Source organism: Euleptes europaea, chromosome 2, assembly GCF_029931775.1.
Source record: "Euleptes europaea isolate rEulEur1 chromosome 2, rEulEur1.hap1, whole genome shotgun sequence".
NCBI lineage: Eukaryota > Metazoa > Chordata > Lepidosauria > Squamata > Sphaerodactylidae > Euleptes > Euleptes europaea.
In genome coordinates, this window is record NC_079313.1 from 27,292,242 (window position 1) to 27,304,900 (window position 12,659).

Here is a 12,659-nt window from a genome sequence, read left to right on the forward strand (position 1 = left end):
GTTTCCAACCATCCTGCAATACACTTAGAAAGCCAAAACATATCTATTCTTGAATGAGAAGAGTGCCTAGATGAATAAAAAGTATATCCCTTTTTCTTACCATTTATCAGTCTCCATATGTCAAACATTTCCCATTGTTCTGTAAGATGATTAAAAGTACCTGGTAGCTTACCCTCACATTTACCCTTTTTCTTCTTTGAGGATCTATCCAACCTAGGATCCATAACCCCGTTAAAATCTCCCATCCATATCATTTTTTCATTCGCATATTCCGCTAGTATCAATGCTAAATTCTCATAAAATATTTTTTGATCAATATTTGGAGCATAATACCAACTAACAAAATTTTCTGGAAACCAGAGACAATTTCCACCAATAAGATCCTCCCTTCTTTATCAGAATATACCACCTTGGGTTCCAATATTAAGGGAATATACATAGTTAAACCATTTGTTTTTTTCTGCTCATTACATGATGTGAATAATTTATCCAATTTTACTTGTCCCAGTCTTACAATATCCTTTGGTAAAATATGAGTTTCCTGTAAACAGAAAATATTAGCTTTTTACTTTTGTAAATGATAGAAACTTTTTTTCCCTCTTTTTGGGAGAATTCAAACCATTAACATTCCATGACAATATTTGTAGCATTTCAATAATCAATCAAACCCCATTCTCTATTTTTATTCCCAAACCAGTCCCTTTCCCTCATTCCCCCTCCCCCTCCACTGTTTTCCCTTTAACATAGTTCAGCCATCTTCTTCCTCCTCAAATGATGACAGTTTAGCCCCCCCCCCCCAGTTGCTTCTGTTGCCTTTTCTTCTTCAGGAACCTCTTTTCCCACTAGTTCTTTCGGTTTTTGTTGTGGTGGCTTACGTAGATCTCCTCCATATCTTCTCAAAAATTGATCAGCTTTGACAGTATCTGTAATCCTGAATCTTTTGGCTTTGTAGAGAAACGAAATGCCCTGCGGGAATTCCCATCTGTGTTGAATTCCATTGAATCTGAGCCTTTCCACAATCTCTGCAAAATCTTTTCTTTTTCTCAGCAGTCTTCCCGGGATCTCCTTCATCAATCTCATTGGTGTACCTTCTATAGTAAGTGGAGTTTGATAATGTTTATTCAAAATTAGGTCCCGATGACTTCTAGAGAAAAGTTGCACCAAACAGTCCCTTGGAACTTTATATTTGGTCGCATATGCAGAGTTGACTCTGTAGGCTGTTATAACCATTCCCTCAACAATCGCTTCATCTTCCGGAATAAAATCAGCCAACAGTCCTTTCAGATAATTTTTTAGGTCATTTCCCTCCAGTTTTTCTTTAAGACCACGTATATGAATCCAGCTCTCTTTTATCTTTAGTTCTAACGTTGCTGTATGGTCGTCACTCTTTTCTTCTCTTTCTGCACACGCAGAAAGTGTTATTTTAGCAACAAAAAAGCTAAAATAGTTAACCGAAATGAAAGGGGGGGGGACAGCCAGCTCCATTCCGAGATGTTAACATTCGCTGCTGAAACTGACCAGAGAGGAAGCCTGTGAGGCAGGGTGGGGGACACAGCCAGCTCCATTCTCAAGATCTTTACACTCCTTGCCGAAACTGACCAGAATGGCTTCTCTGGGCGTGAGTGGCTGAGGAAGGGACAAGCTAGAATGGGTGGGGGAAGAGAAATCCGAAATTAAGATTATTCACAGAAATTGCCTCGATTAGTTGTGCCTTGAGATCAAGACAAAATTTAAAATCGTAATAAAACAGTTTCCTGAAAATGCGGGACCAGTATGCAGCAGCTGCAAAGTGACTTCTGAAGGGTGAGAAAATCATGAATAATCCAAAGGAATCCCCGAAACAATCCCGTGGGAATTGCGAGGCTAAGTAACCAAGCATAAATGGCCTAAAGGTTTTCACTTGGCATCTGCATATCAATGTAGTGCAAGGTAGACATCTCTGGGGGTGGTTGTAGTGGTTTGCCTTCTGTTGGAGATGCTGTGGCATGGCTGCTTTATTTAGATGTCAATATGGATCAGGAAGAAGTTACATCAATTTGCCAATACTGGCAAAGGGGATGCATCAACCGTATGGGGAAGCAAGATGTCCCTGGTCGCCCTCCCGCCTGGGCTCCCGGGCCATCCACAATGAGGGCGTCAAACCCCAGGAAGACTGAACCCCCGGGCGCCACTTACCCGAGGGGAGGTCCTGAGTCCAGATGGGCGGCTGGCAGCCGGATTCCCCGCCCTGCATACTGACAGTTCGGCTGGAGACCCCAGCAAACGCCGCAGGGCCCACTCAACAGCTGGAGAGCGGGAAAGGCTGGCCGGGTGAGCGGCGCCCCGCAAACGAGGTGCATCGGTGGCCTCCCAGCCCTACAACCCCTAGACCGGCAAGAGGGTTGGGGGCCCCGTGGAGATGCCAGCCAACCCGCCCATCAGCTGATGGGCGGGGAAAGAAGGCCGATGGTGCAGCGCCAAGGCGCTGAGATCCCCGGACATCGGCTGGGCAGCTCAGGCTGCAGCCCTCAACTGGTGCGGGGAAGCAAGGAGGGAGGCGGGGAAGGGAACGGAAGCCGAGGGACGGGGCCTGACACGGGAGAGACTCACCCCGGGCAGGACAAGCCTCGAGGAGGAGGGAGAGCGAGGGCGGGGCAAGGATGAAGCCCCCGCCCTCCGGGGAAACTCCCCAACCAAGGGGAGGCAGGTGCACGCAGGGGGGCCTTTGTAGCCTCGGATTGGAACACGGGGAGGGTGGAGCCCTTCGCCAGGAAGGGTATAAAGCAGAGGGATGGAGGCCAATGAGGAGGCTGGCTAATTATTACGCTCAACACTTCCTGAGAGCGATCAAGCTGTCCAGCTCAGGGGAGGAAGGTTCGTCCTCGTCCTCTGAGTGGTCTGAGGCTGAGGAAATCTTACCTGCAAGGGCGTCAGCCGGGTTAGACCAGGCCCAGACAAGGGAAACCCCTCTTGAAGGTGCAGCGGCACCAGAGGGGACACGACACAAGAACTCTCAGTGTTTGAGAGAACAACTGCTCCCTGGCCATAGAAGACATTATGAGTCAATGGGCCAAAAATCCCTAGCTCAGAGGAGAACTTTAGGAGGAGCCAGAAAGAAGTACCAGGTTGACGGGAGCAAAATGAACAAACAGGATGCTTCTGGAACATACCGTATATACTTGAGTATAAGCCGAGTTTTTTAGCCATGATTTTTGGCTTTAAAAACTCACCTCGGCTTATACTCAGGTCAATACGGTAATTCGCCTGCCAGGCCCTCTCCCAGCGCGCTCCCGCCGGCCAGCTGATGGGCGGGCTGTCCCGCCTTCTCCCTCCCACCCCACCCGATCGCGCCTTCTGTGCGATCATTGCGCCTTCTGCGTGGCGGCGGCGGTTTCTTCACCCCCCACCCCACCCCGCCTTCTGCTGGGCGGCGGCGGTTTCTTCCCCCCACCCCCCCACCTCACCCGGGCCGGTCCTCCCACTTGCCAGCTGACCCTGCGGGGCCTCCTGCGCGCAGGGAGGGGGCCGCCGCCTCCACCACCGCCTGCCTGCGCTCCTGGAGCCCGGTCAGGTAAGCCTGTGGTGGGGGGGAGGGGGTGCATTTCCCCCTCGGCTTATACGCGGGTGCCTAATTCTTCCCCATTTTTGGGGTGAAATTAGGCACCTTGGCTTATACTCGGGTCGGCTTATACCCGAGTATATACAGTAATTCATTTCACAGTCCAGTATATTTCACAGACAGAATTTTCCTAAACTAGATACAATTTTGTTAGCCTCATTATAGTCTCTGTTAGGTTGTTGCTCCTTGTCTTGGCCTGGAGTTTGGACGCACACCCCATCACTCAGCTGTAGTTAATATTTCATACATTGTCACAAGGGATCCTTCTATTCATCGCTCCCACAATTTGATAAAATTGTTTTAATTACACAGTCATAATGCCAAGTGCACACATTCAACCAGACAGGATTGTTTTTTTACACACAGCACTTATTTATGTCTGATGTATATGATTTATGGCTGATTTGTCTATTTAAACAATTGCCTGCTGTGCAGAGCAGCAAGGGGAGAGTAGAATTCAAGTAAAAGATGAGTAAGAGCACGCGGTCAGACTGTTCTGCACTATTGGAAATATGGCAAAGCATCCCACAGAACAGCCCCAAATGGGTCAACATACAGTCTGCCAAACAATCAGCTTTCTGTTCACAACTGCAAAATGGCTGGTTTTGGAGCAACCCTACAACCAAGCACATTTCCCTCACCCTTTTAGAGATTTCTTAAAGCAAATCAGCAATGGCCGTATGGCACAGCAACATGAAGAAAATAATTGCAAGTACCTTTAGCATTGAACTCCAAGTGTACTTTAAAAAAACACACAAAACTTTCCCTCTCTGACAGTCAAGAAATGGATCCCCACAATTCAGAAGTTATTTGGCTACAGGTCAGAATCCCAAGTTCCAAGGACCATATTTTCCCACCAATGGAAGTGACTTTGGCAGTCAGAGGTCCCACCTGTTGTAAAGAGACCAGAATAAGGGGGCACAGGAGAATGAAAAAAATGAAATACACTGGGTGTGTCATGATTTGTGCTGGAAAGAAAGGGGCCTAGATAAAAGGGATAGGAGGGACCACTGTTGAGTGACACTAATTCCTTTCATCTTCAGGTTAAATTCCTTAAGAGTATCCCTCAAGAGTTTGATGAAGATAAGTTCATTGAGAGATGTGTACATCATCTGGCTCCCAATTACATCTGTGACGGTGTAGGTAAGTCCTACTCCCATGCCAACAATTCTGGCAAGGAGCACTTTCTATGTTCTTTGATTACAGAAGAAGAAAAGTTGGTTTTTATACCGTGCTTTTTCTCTACCTTTTAAGGAGACTCAAAGTGGCTTACAATCACCTTTTCTCCTCCCCACAACAGACACCTTGTGAAGTAGGTGGGTCTGAGAGAGCTCTAAGAGAACTGTGACTGGCCAAAGGTCACCCAGCAGGCTCCATGTGTAGGAGTGGGGAAACCAATTCGGTTCACCAGATTAGAGTCTGCTGCTTGTAACCACGATGCCAGACTGGCTCTCACAGGCACCTCACTCCCTGTCTGTACTATTTTCCTATTGAGTTTGGCCAACTCACAATTGCTAGTTCAACTTTGAAACAAGTTTCAAAGGACTTCCCTTAGAGTCAGTATCTTTATTCAGTCACTATCTCCTCTTTAGACTTCCCTATACATTCTGGGTTGTCTACTTCTGAAATGCAGATATCGGCCCATATCTTTCCTTAGGCTGAAGGAAGCCCCTGCAGCCTTCCTTCAGCCTAAGGGGCCTTCTTCCAGCTTAAGAATCTCTTCTGCTGAAGGAAGAGTCACTTACGTTGGAGGAAGGTTCTTTAGGCCGGAGGAAGGCTTCAAACTCTGTTCAATGGAGTGGTACATTCCGTCATGTATTTCATTATTTTTCTGATGCTGGGGAGTCTTCGTACAATTTGATGTAGTGAGAGTTGGAAATGGCTCCGGGTGTATCTTTTCTGTCACCTATCTGGCTGTAAAATGGGAACTGTAGTGATGTCACCTTCCCACCTAGACCCATCTCCTTCCAAGGTTAACATCATGTAAGGGAGCAGTTTTAATAAGTAAAACCATCTATGCGTGGAAGGACTAAACCCCTTCTCTCCTTTCCACATTGCTCCCATCTGAACTGAACACATGAACACATGAAGCGTCCTTATACTGAATCAGTCCCTTGGTCCATCAAAGTCAGTATTATCTGCTCTGACCAACAGTGGCTCTCCAGGGTCTCAGGCAGGGGTCTTTCACATCCCCTACTTGCCTAGTCCCTTTAAGTGGAGATGCCGGGGATTGAACCTGGGACCTTCTGCATGCCAAGCAGATGCTGTACCACTGAGCCACAGCCCCACATGCTTGAAATTTAGTTTTGAAAGATACAATGACATCTGTGATCACTATCTTGTCTAGTTAGATTCTGGGGTTTCCATGAGCGGTTAGCTTTTTCTTTCTGTGCCTTTGTGTGGTTACAGTGAAAGAGGATATATTATTGAGAAATTGCTGTCTGGCATTTGACGGAGTGGAGGGCAGCACTTGCAGCTTCCACTCCCAGTCTGCAGTGCTATTTGTGCTCCAGAGGGTGCAAGCAGTATCCCTATTTACTCCCCCCCTTTTAGCCTTCAGCATTGCCTGTCATCTGAAGGAACAAATGTGGCCTTTGCCTCTATCTCTATCATCTGAGCCTGAAGAGCTTAAAAAGTAGAAAAACAAGATTTCTTAGACCAAAGATGTTCAACATTGCCAGGAATAGTGTTGTGCCTTGGTATTTCCAAAACCTTAAATGTTTTTAGCCCCTTATTCACTGCATGTGTGTGTTGAAGTGGGTGGTGATTGCCACGGTCACCAGTTACAGAAAAAAAGGCTGAAAAGGGGGGCATTCACACCACAGAAGACATGTTTTCTTCAACTCTCAAATATCCCAGGTCTCAGCTTTTAATAAGAAAAAAGAGATATCATCACGAGAAGGGATGGCATTCCCTTTCAAAGTTGGGCAATCTGTATGGGACATAGTTGTGCAAAAGCTAGTCAGAGAAACTTGCTGCAGAAAGAGAAATAAACTTTAATAAGTACTCATAAGTTCTGAGCAAGAGCCCCGTGGCGCAGAGTGGTCAGCTGCAGTACTGCAATCAAAAGTTCTCACAACCTGAGTTTGATCCCGACGGAAGTCGTTTTCAGGTAGCTGACTCAAGGTTGACTCAGCCTTCCATCCTTCCGAGGTTGGTAAAATGAGTACCTAGCGTGCTGGGGGTAAAGTGTAGATGACTGGGGAAGGCAATGGCAAACCATCCCATAAACATAGTCTGCCTAGTAAACAACCATGCATTAAAAATATTTCACTTATTCTAAGAAAGACCTGACAGAGCCCCGTGGCGCAGAGTGGTAAGCTGTGGTACTGCAGTCCAAGCTCTGCTCACAACCTGAGTTCGATCCCAACGGAAGTCGGTTTCAGGTAGCCGGCTCAAGGTTGACTCAGCCTTTCATCCTTCCGAGGTCAGTCAAATGAATACCCAGCTTGCTGGGGGTAAAGGGAGGATGACTGGGGAAGGCACTGGCAAACCACCCTGTAAACAAAGTCTGCCTAGGAAACGTCAGGATGTGACGTCACCCCATGGGTCAGGAATGACCCGGTGCTTGCACAGGGGACCTTTACTTTTAAGAACAACCTGAGTCCGATCCCGACGGAAGTTGGTTTCAGGTAGCCGGCTCAAGGTTGACTTAGCCTACCATCCTTCCAAGGTCAGTAAAATGAGTACCCAGCTTGCTGGGGGTAAATTGTAGATGATGGGAAGGCAATGGCAAACCACCCTGTAAACATAGTCTGCCTAGTAAATGTCGGGATGTGACGTCACCCCATGGGTCAGTAATGACCCGGTGCTTGCTCAGGAGTCTACCTTTACCTTTTAAGTTCTGAGCAATAAATGGACTTTGGGAAAATGTAGGAATGCTTCACACCCTTCCAGAGTAGGGAAATGGGATTTTTTCTGAAGCATTTGCAGGGCACCCAAACCTGAGGTTAGCATCACTTGTCTAATAAGATGAAGAAGGCTTGAAGTCTGCTGTTGAGTGACATACATCGATCCACAATGGAATTTAAATGTGTACATAGAAGCAAACAAGCATCTTGAGAAGAAATACTTTGGTTTTAGAAATATGGCAGTGTTCAAATAAGGTGACCAGATCAAGCACTGAGGAGAAGAGGTGGGTGTTGGAGGTTTGCTGCAATATAGCTACAATCTTTTAAAGAAGGGACAGCATCTACTCCTTTAGTATTCGATTATCCCTTCCAGAGAAAATCCCCTCCCCCTAATTCCCCCAGTGAGGCTGCAGTACTTGTCTAGCCCAGTACAAAATGCTCTGTTGCCACGTAGGAAGTGGGGTTTCTCCAGACTCTCACCAGTTGATCTGTGCCAGGAGTCTGAGGGTTGATTGGGTGACCCAAAAACCTTTTGAGCAGAGGTCTGTGCTAGGGTTGCCAAGTGCCAGGTGGTGGCGGGCAAACCCCCGCCAATCCACCTGGCTGCCCGCCAACCAGGGGTAAATGCATTGCAAAGGGCCTTTTACCACTCAAACTGGGAGTCTGAGTGGTAAATAGCCCCTTGCAATGCATTTAACACCCGGAAGTGCCGCATCGCACGGGACCATTTACCAGTGGTAAAGGCCTCTTGTGATGCGGCACTTCAGGGTGTAAACCGGAAATGATGCAATCACATCGGCACGGCCGTACGTGCGCACGATCATACTTCATTCCCCCCCAAAAAAAACCCTCCTTCCGGAGGAGAGGAGGGACCTGGTAAGCCTAGTCTGTGCCCACAGCTCCGTTGACAGTTTTAAACACAAATGAATGTGCCTCGTGCCTCTCCACTGCCATTATTAAGGCTGATCCCTGGTAGTGCTTTAGCTTTGCTCTCTTTCTCTCTCTTCTTCTCTCCCTTTCACACACACACACACACACACACACACACACACACACACACACACGTGTCATAGTCCTTTTATGCAGGGATGTTTCCCTGCGATCACCCCCGCCGACTGCTTCAGGGCTTCCTTTTGATTATGCATGCCTTTTCCGCCCATCAGAGTTTGCCTTGCTCTCCCTACTCATTTTGCCCATGTTTTCCTGATGTTGTTTTAGCCAGAATCTGGAAAATGAGGGCAAAATGTGTGGGAAGAGTGAGGCGACCCCTGACAAGCAGATAAGGCATGCATAATCAAAAGGAAGCCCCGAAGCAGTTGGCTGGGGTTACCACAGGGAAATGTCCCTGCATAAAAGGCCATAATTTCCACCGCTTGCTGTCTCCCTCATGCATTTGCATGGGCTGCTGCCTGTTTGCCCCCTCTCTGGAGCTTGAACTTGCTGCCCACTCGCTCTCTCTTCCTTGTTTCACAGCCACTCTTGGATCTGGGCTGCCCGTCACTGTTGGAGGAATGCTGGCTTCTTTGCCAGGGCACAGCAAAATGCCTGCAAGGAAGAGGTGGAGGTAGTTTGATGTAGCTGCTTCAATATTGTTTCCCAATGGCTGTCCTGATAGGAGCCCCATTCCTGCATAGTGCCCGGCAGAATGGTGTCACCCCACTCAAGGCAGACACAGAGAACAAGATTATTCTTTGTACTTTATTTTTTGCATAAAATTTGAACATATATCTCATGAGCGTTGTGCTAGTTTTCCATGAGATTCAGTTTTTGATGTAAAACGTTGCAGTTTCATTGGCCATCAGTGCTGAGCAACCTTACAAATAGTAGGCAAAAAGTTATTGCATTAAATCAAAAAAGAATTTCAGTCCCGGTGGGCTTTGTTTACTGCATCTTAATTTTCCAACTGGAAATTTCCTCTTTTTCCTTCCCAGGGAGCCTAAGAAGAGCCTCAGTGCTGGCTCCCAATTATGCACTTGAGAAAAGACTGAGAAAATTTGTAACAAGGAATATCTTAAAGAAGGTATTTCAATGAGAGCTTGAATTACTGATTGTTTTCTGATTGCTGTAACATGATAAGTCCTCTTCAGTACCAGGAGCCTGGCAACCAGTGCACTTCACCTGCAGTGATCCCAATGTATGCAAGTACTATGTTGTCCATTACAAAAGAACGTGTATTTTGCAAGTGTGTATGGTACGTACAACCCAAATCTCTGAATAATTCAGTGGTTCGCTCACACATGCATGTGTAAAATACACATGTTCCTCCTGTTCAGATAACACAGCATTCACATGTAGCGGAAATAGCTACACATGGTTGGTTGGGAGAATTCCCGTATAGGTGTTAGTTAGCGAAAATATTTATTTTGCAAACTGAGCAAAAGTGGCCACAATTTGGTTTGTTACTTATTTACTAAGGGACTGCTTTGGGGCTTCCTTTTGATTATGCATGCCTTTTCCTCCTGTCAGAGATCGCCTCACTCTCCCAGTGCATTTTGCCCACATTTTCCAGGTTCTGGCTAAAACAGCATCCGGAAAACACGGGCAAAACATGCAGGGAGAGTGAGGCTACCTCTGATGGGCGGAAAAGGCATGCATAATCAAAAGGAAGCTCCGAAGCAGTCAGTGGGGGTGACCGCAGGAAAATCATAGAATCATAGAGTTGGAAGGGACCACCAGGGCCATCAAGTTCACAATGCAGGAAATTCACAACTACCTCCCCCCTCCACACCCCTAGTGACCAGAAGATGGCCAAGATGCCCTCCCTCTCATCATCTGCCTAAGGTCACAGAATCAGCATTGCTGACAGATGGCCATGTAACCTCTAAATGTCCCTGCATAAAAGGTCTAAGACACAACTTTGCCCTTATCCTGTAGCACAAGAAGCTACTGAGCAGGCACAAAACTGCTCCGTATGCTGCTTGAGACAAATATCGATAGAAAGCATTGAGGCTATCCAGTCAGCAGCTCACTTTCCATGTAAATTTGATCAAGGTGGATTTTCCTAGTGATCCTCTTTGCAGTGGAACTTTCTGCATCATTGCTTGCCAGCCTCTTTGCAGTCCAGAAGCAGGTAATGCAGCTTTTAAAAGAGTTTTCATTCCGCTTGTGGAAGCAGCGGCATTTGAGCTTTTAAAATGTCCTTGTCCCTAAGGCTGCCAGCTCCAGGTTGGGAAATACCTGGAGATTTGGGGGGGTGGAGCCTGAGGAGGGCAGGGTTTGGAGAGGAGGAGGGTCTTCAATGCCTTAGAGTCCAATTGCCAAAGCAGCCACTTTCTCCAGGGGAACTGATTTCTGTCACCTAGAGACCAGTTGTAATAGCAGGAGATCTCCAGCCACCCCCTGGAGGCTGGCAACCCCACCTGTCCCTAAGATCATAGATCGTGAGCAGAGATTACCCTGTTTTTCAGATTGATGATGACCAGCCACTGGAGTATTTATCGGAGCTTCGTCCAGCTACCATAGTCTTCGTAAACTTTCAGTTTGATGAAAGTGCCAATACTCTCCACTTGTCCAAGGCTGTTCAGGATGCCAACCTTTACATTACAGAAATATTACATCCCTTCAGAGGCAAGATCAACAAGGTCTTCATGTTTGACAAAGTGAGCCTTCTGATCATGGGTTGATTTGACTCCTTGGGACAGCAGAGATTTTTGTGCCTGTTCCAAAGGGATGTGTCACCAGTTCCAATCCTGCCACTCACTACTTGATGCGGGAGCCCGAAAACTAGTCTAGCGTTCTGTATTGGTGTAATGTAATTCCCGCAAAAAAGCAAGATTAATTTACCCATGTGGTACATGTGGGCAGCATTAGTTAGAATAGGGGGGGCAACCTTTTACAATTAAAGAGCCAAACTGTGTCAAAATTCAGAGCCAAAGATTAAAATAAATGAGTGTAAGAGAGCTCAAAATACTATTTAATATCACTTATAGTTGATATGTTGATTAATAACCCATAAAGTTTCCACTTAGGTATGTGCCTTCAATCCATTCTTCTGTCCTGCCTCAATAGAGGACTTATTCCTTTCCTTGGGGAGAGACAGCATGGCTCTGTGTGTTGAGAGATATACTTTGCTCAAGAAGTGCTGAGTTTACATCCCAGCTCTGCTGACAACCATGAGTATGTTTCTGTGTCTCAGGTGACTTGGCATCTGCAGCCCTGCAGTGGAGCAAATAATGCCCTCTGGGGCTATTTTGGGTTGCGAAAACGGCACAGGAGAGAACAGAAAAAAAACCTTTCCCCACACTGCCGTCCCAATCCAGATCAAACCATATGGCACTTGGAGAATAAGTTTCTCTGAAGCAGCCCTTTGGCTGCAAGGAATGTGAGCTGAGTCGGGACAGCGCTGATCCAACTCATGGCCAAACTTCTCATCTAGTAGCTTAGCCCTTAGTTTTCCAATTGCTCAATACCATTGCTAGTCACTGTGAGGCACTGAGCAACACATGGATTTTCAGGACTGCATTAAGAGTTATGGAGAAACAATGACATTAAAAAAATGATATTACTCTTCCTCCAAGAAATTAATGAGGGTATCTGATTGTGATTACAAGACAGAGATGCTATCCTTGTGAATGATGTGTCAATTTGCCTGGCCTTGATTTTAAGATTAAAGTATCTTGTGTTGCTTTGCATAAGGAGGGAATACAAGTTCTTTGGTTCCAGCCCTTGACAAGTTTGACGACCAAAGCTCTAAGGCCTTTTATGCATGGCTGTTTCCCTCGCTGTCACCCCTCTGATGACTTCGGGTCTTTGTTTTGATTATGCATGCTGTTTCCGACTATCAGAGGTTGCCTCACTCTCCCCCTGCGTTTCCCTGAATTTTGCCTGCTATTGGCAGTTGTCCAGAACTATGCATGCACAAAATTTGTGCATGCCTTTGTGGGGGTAGGGGGAGATCTGACTATTTCCTCTGCAGTATCTCTCCCTACTAAAGAGCTCCAGGAGAAGTTTTACAAGCAATTTGCAGTTTGGCACAGGAGCACCGCTGAGAAGGAAATTAATGGAATAATACCACATTGGTGAGCTGTCAGTTTTTAGTGTGTTCAGCTTTCTGGACTGCAGACAATGGGCATCAAGCTGAAACCAATGGACCATTGGTAAAGGAAAATTAGTAGCAAAATCAATGCCCAGTCAGCTTTAACATGTTACGGTGAGGGGTGTATCCACTTCCCTTTTGCCAATAGGCATTTGGCTTGTGAACATATATTTTG

General features: G+C 46.5%; 1 protein-coding gene across 1 annotated transcript in view; it reads left to right on the forward strand.

Moving 5' to 3' along the window:
• LOC130473185 (adenylate cyclase type 10-like) overlaps nucleotides 1-12,659 on the forward strand; it is a 138,742-nt gene that overhangs the window by 19,091 nt on the left and 106,992 nt on the right. The window contains exons 6-8 of the mRNA XM_056844714.1: nucleotides 4,642-4,741; nucleotides 9,381-9,469; nucleotides 10,857-11,048. Coding sequence (XP_056700692.1) covers nucleotides 4,642-4,741; nucleotides 9,381-9,469; nucleotides 10,857-11,048 — 381 coding nt within the window. The remainder of the gene's footprint in view (nucleotides 1-4,641; nucleotides 4,742-9,380; nucleotides 9,470-10,856; nucleotides 11,049-12,659) is intronic.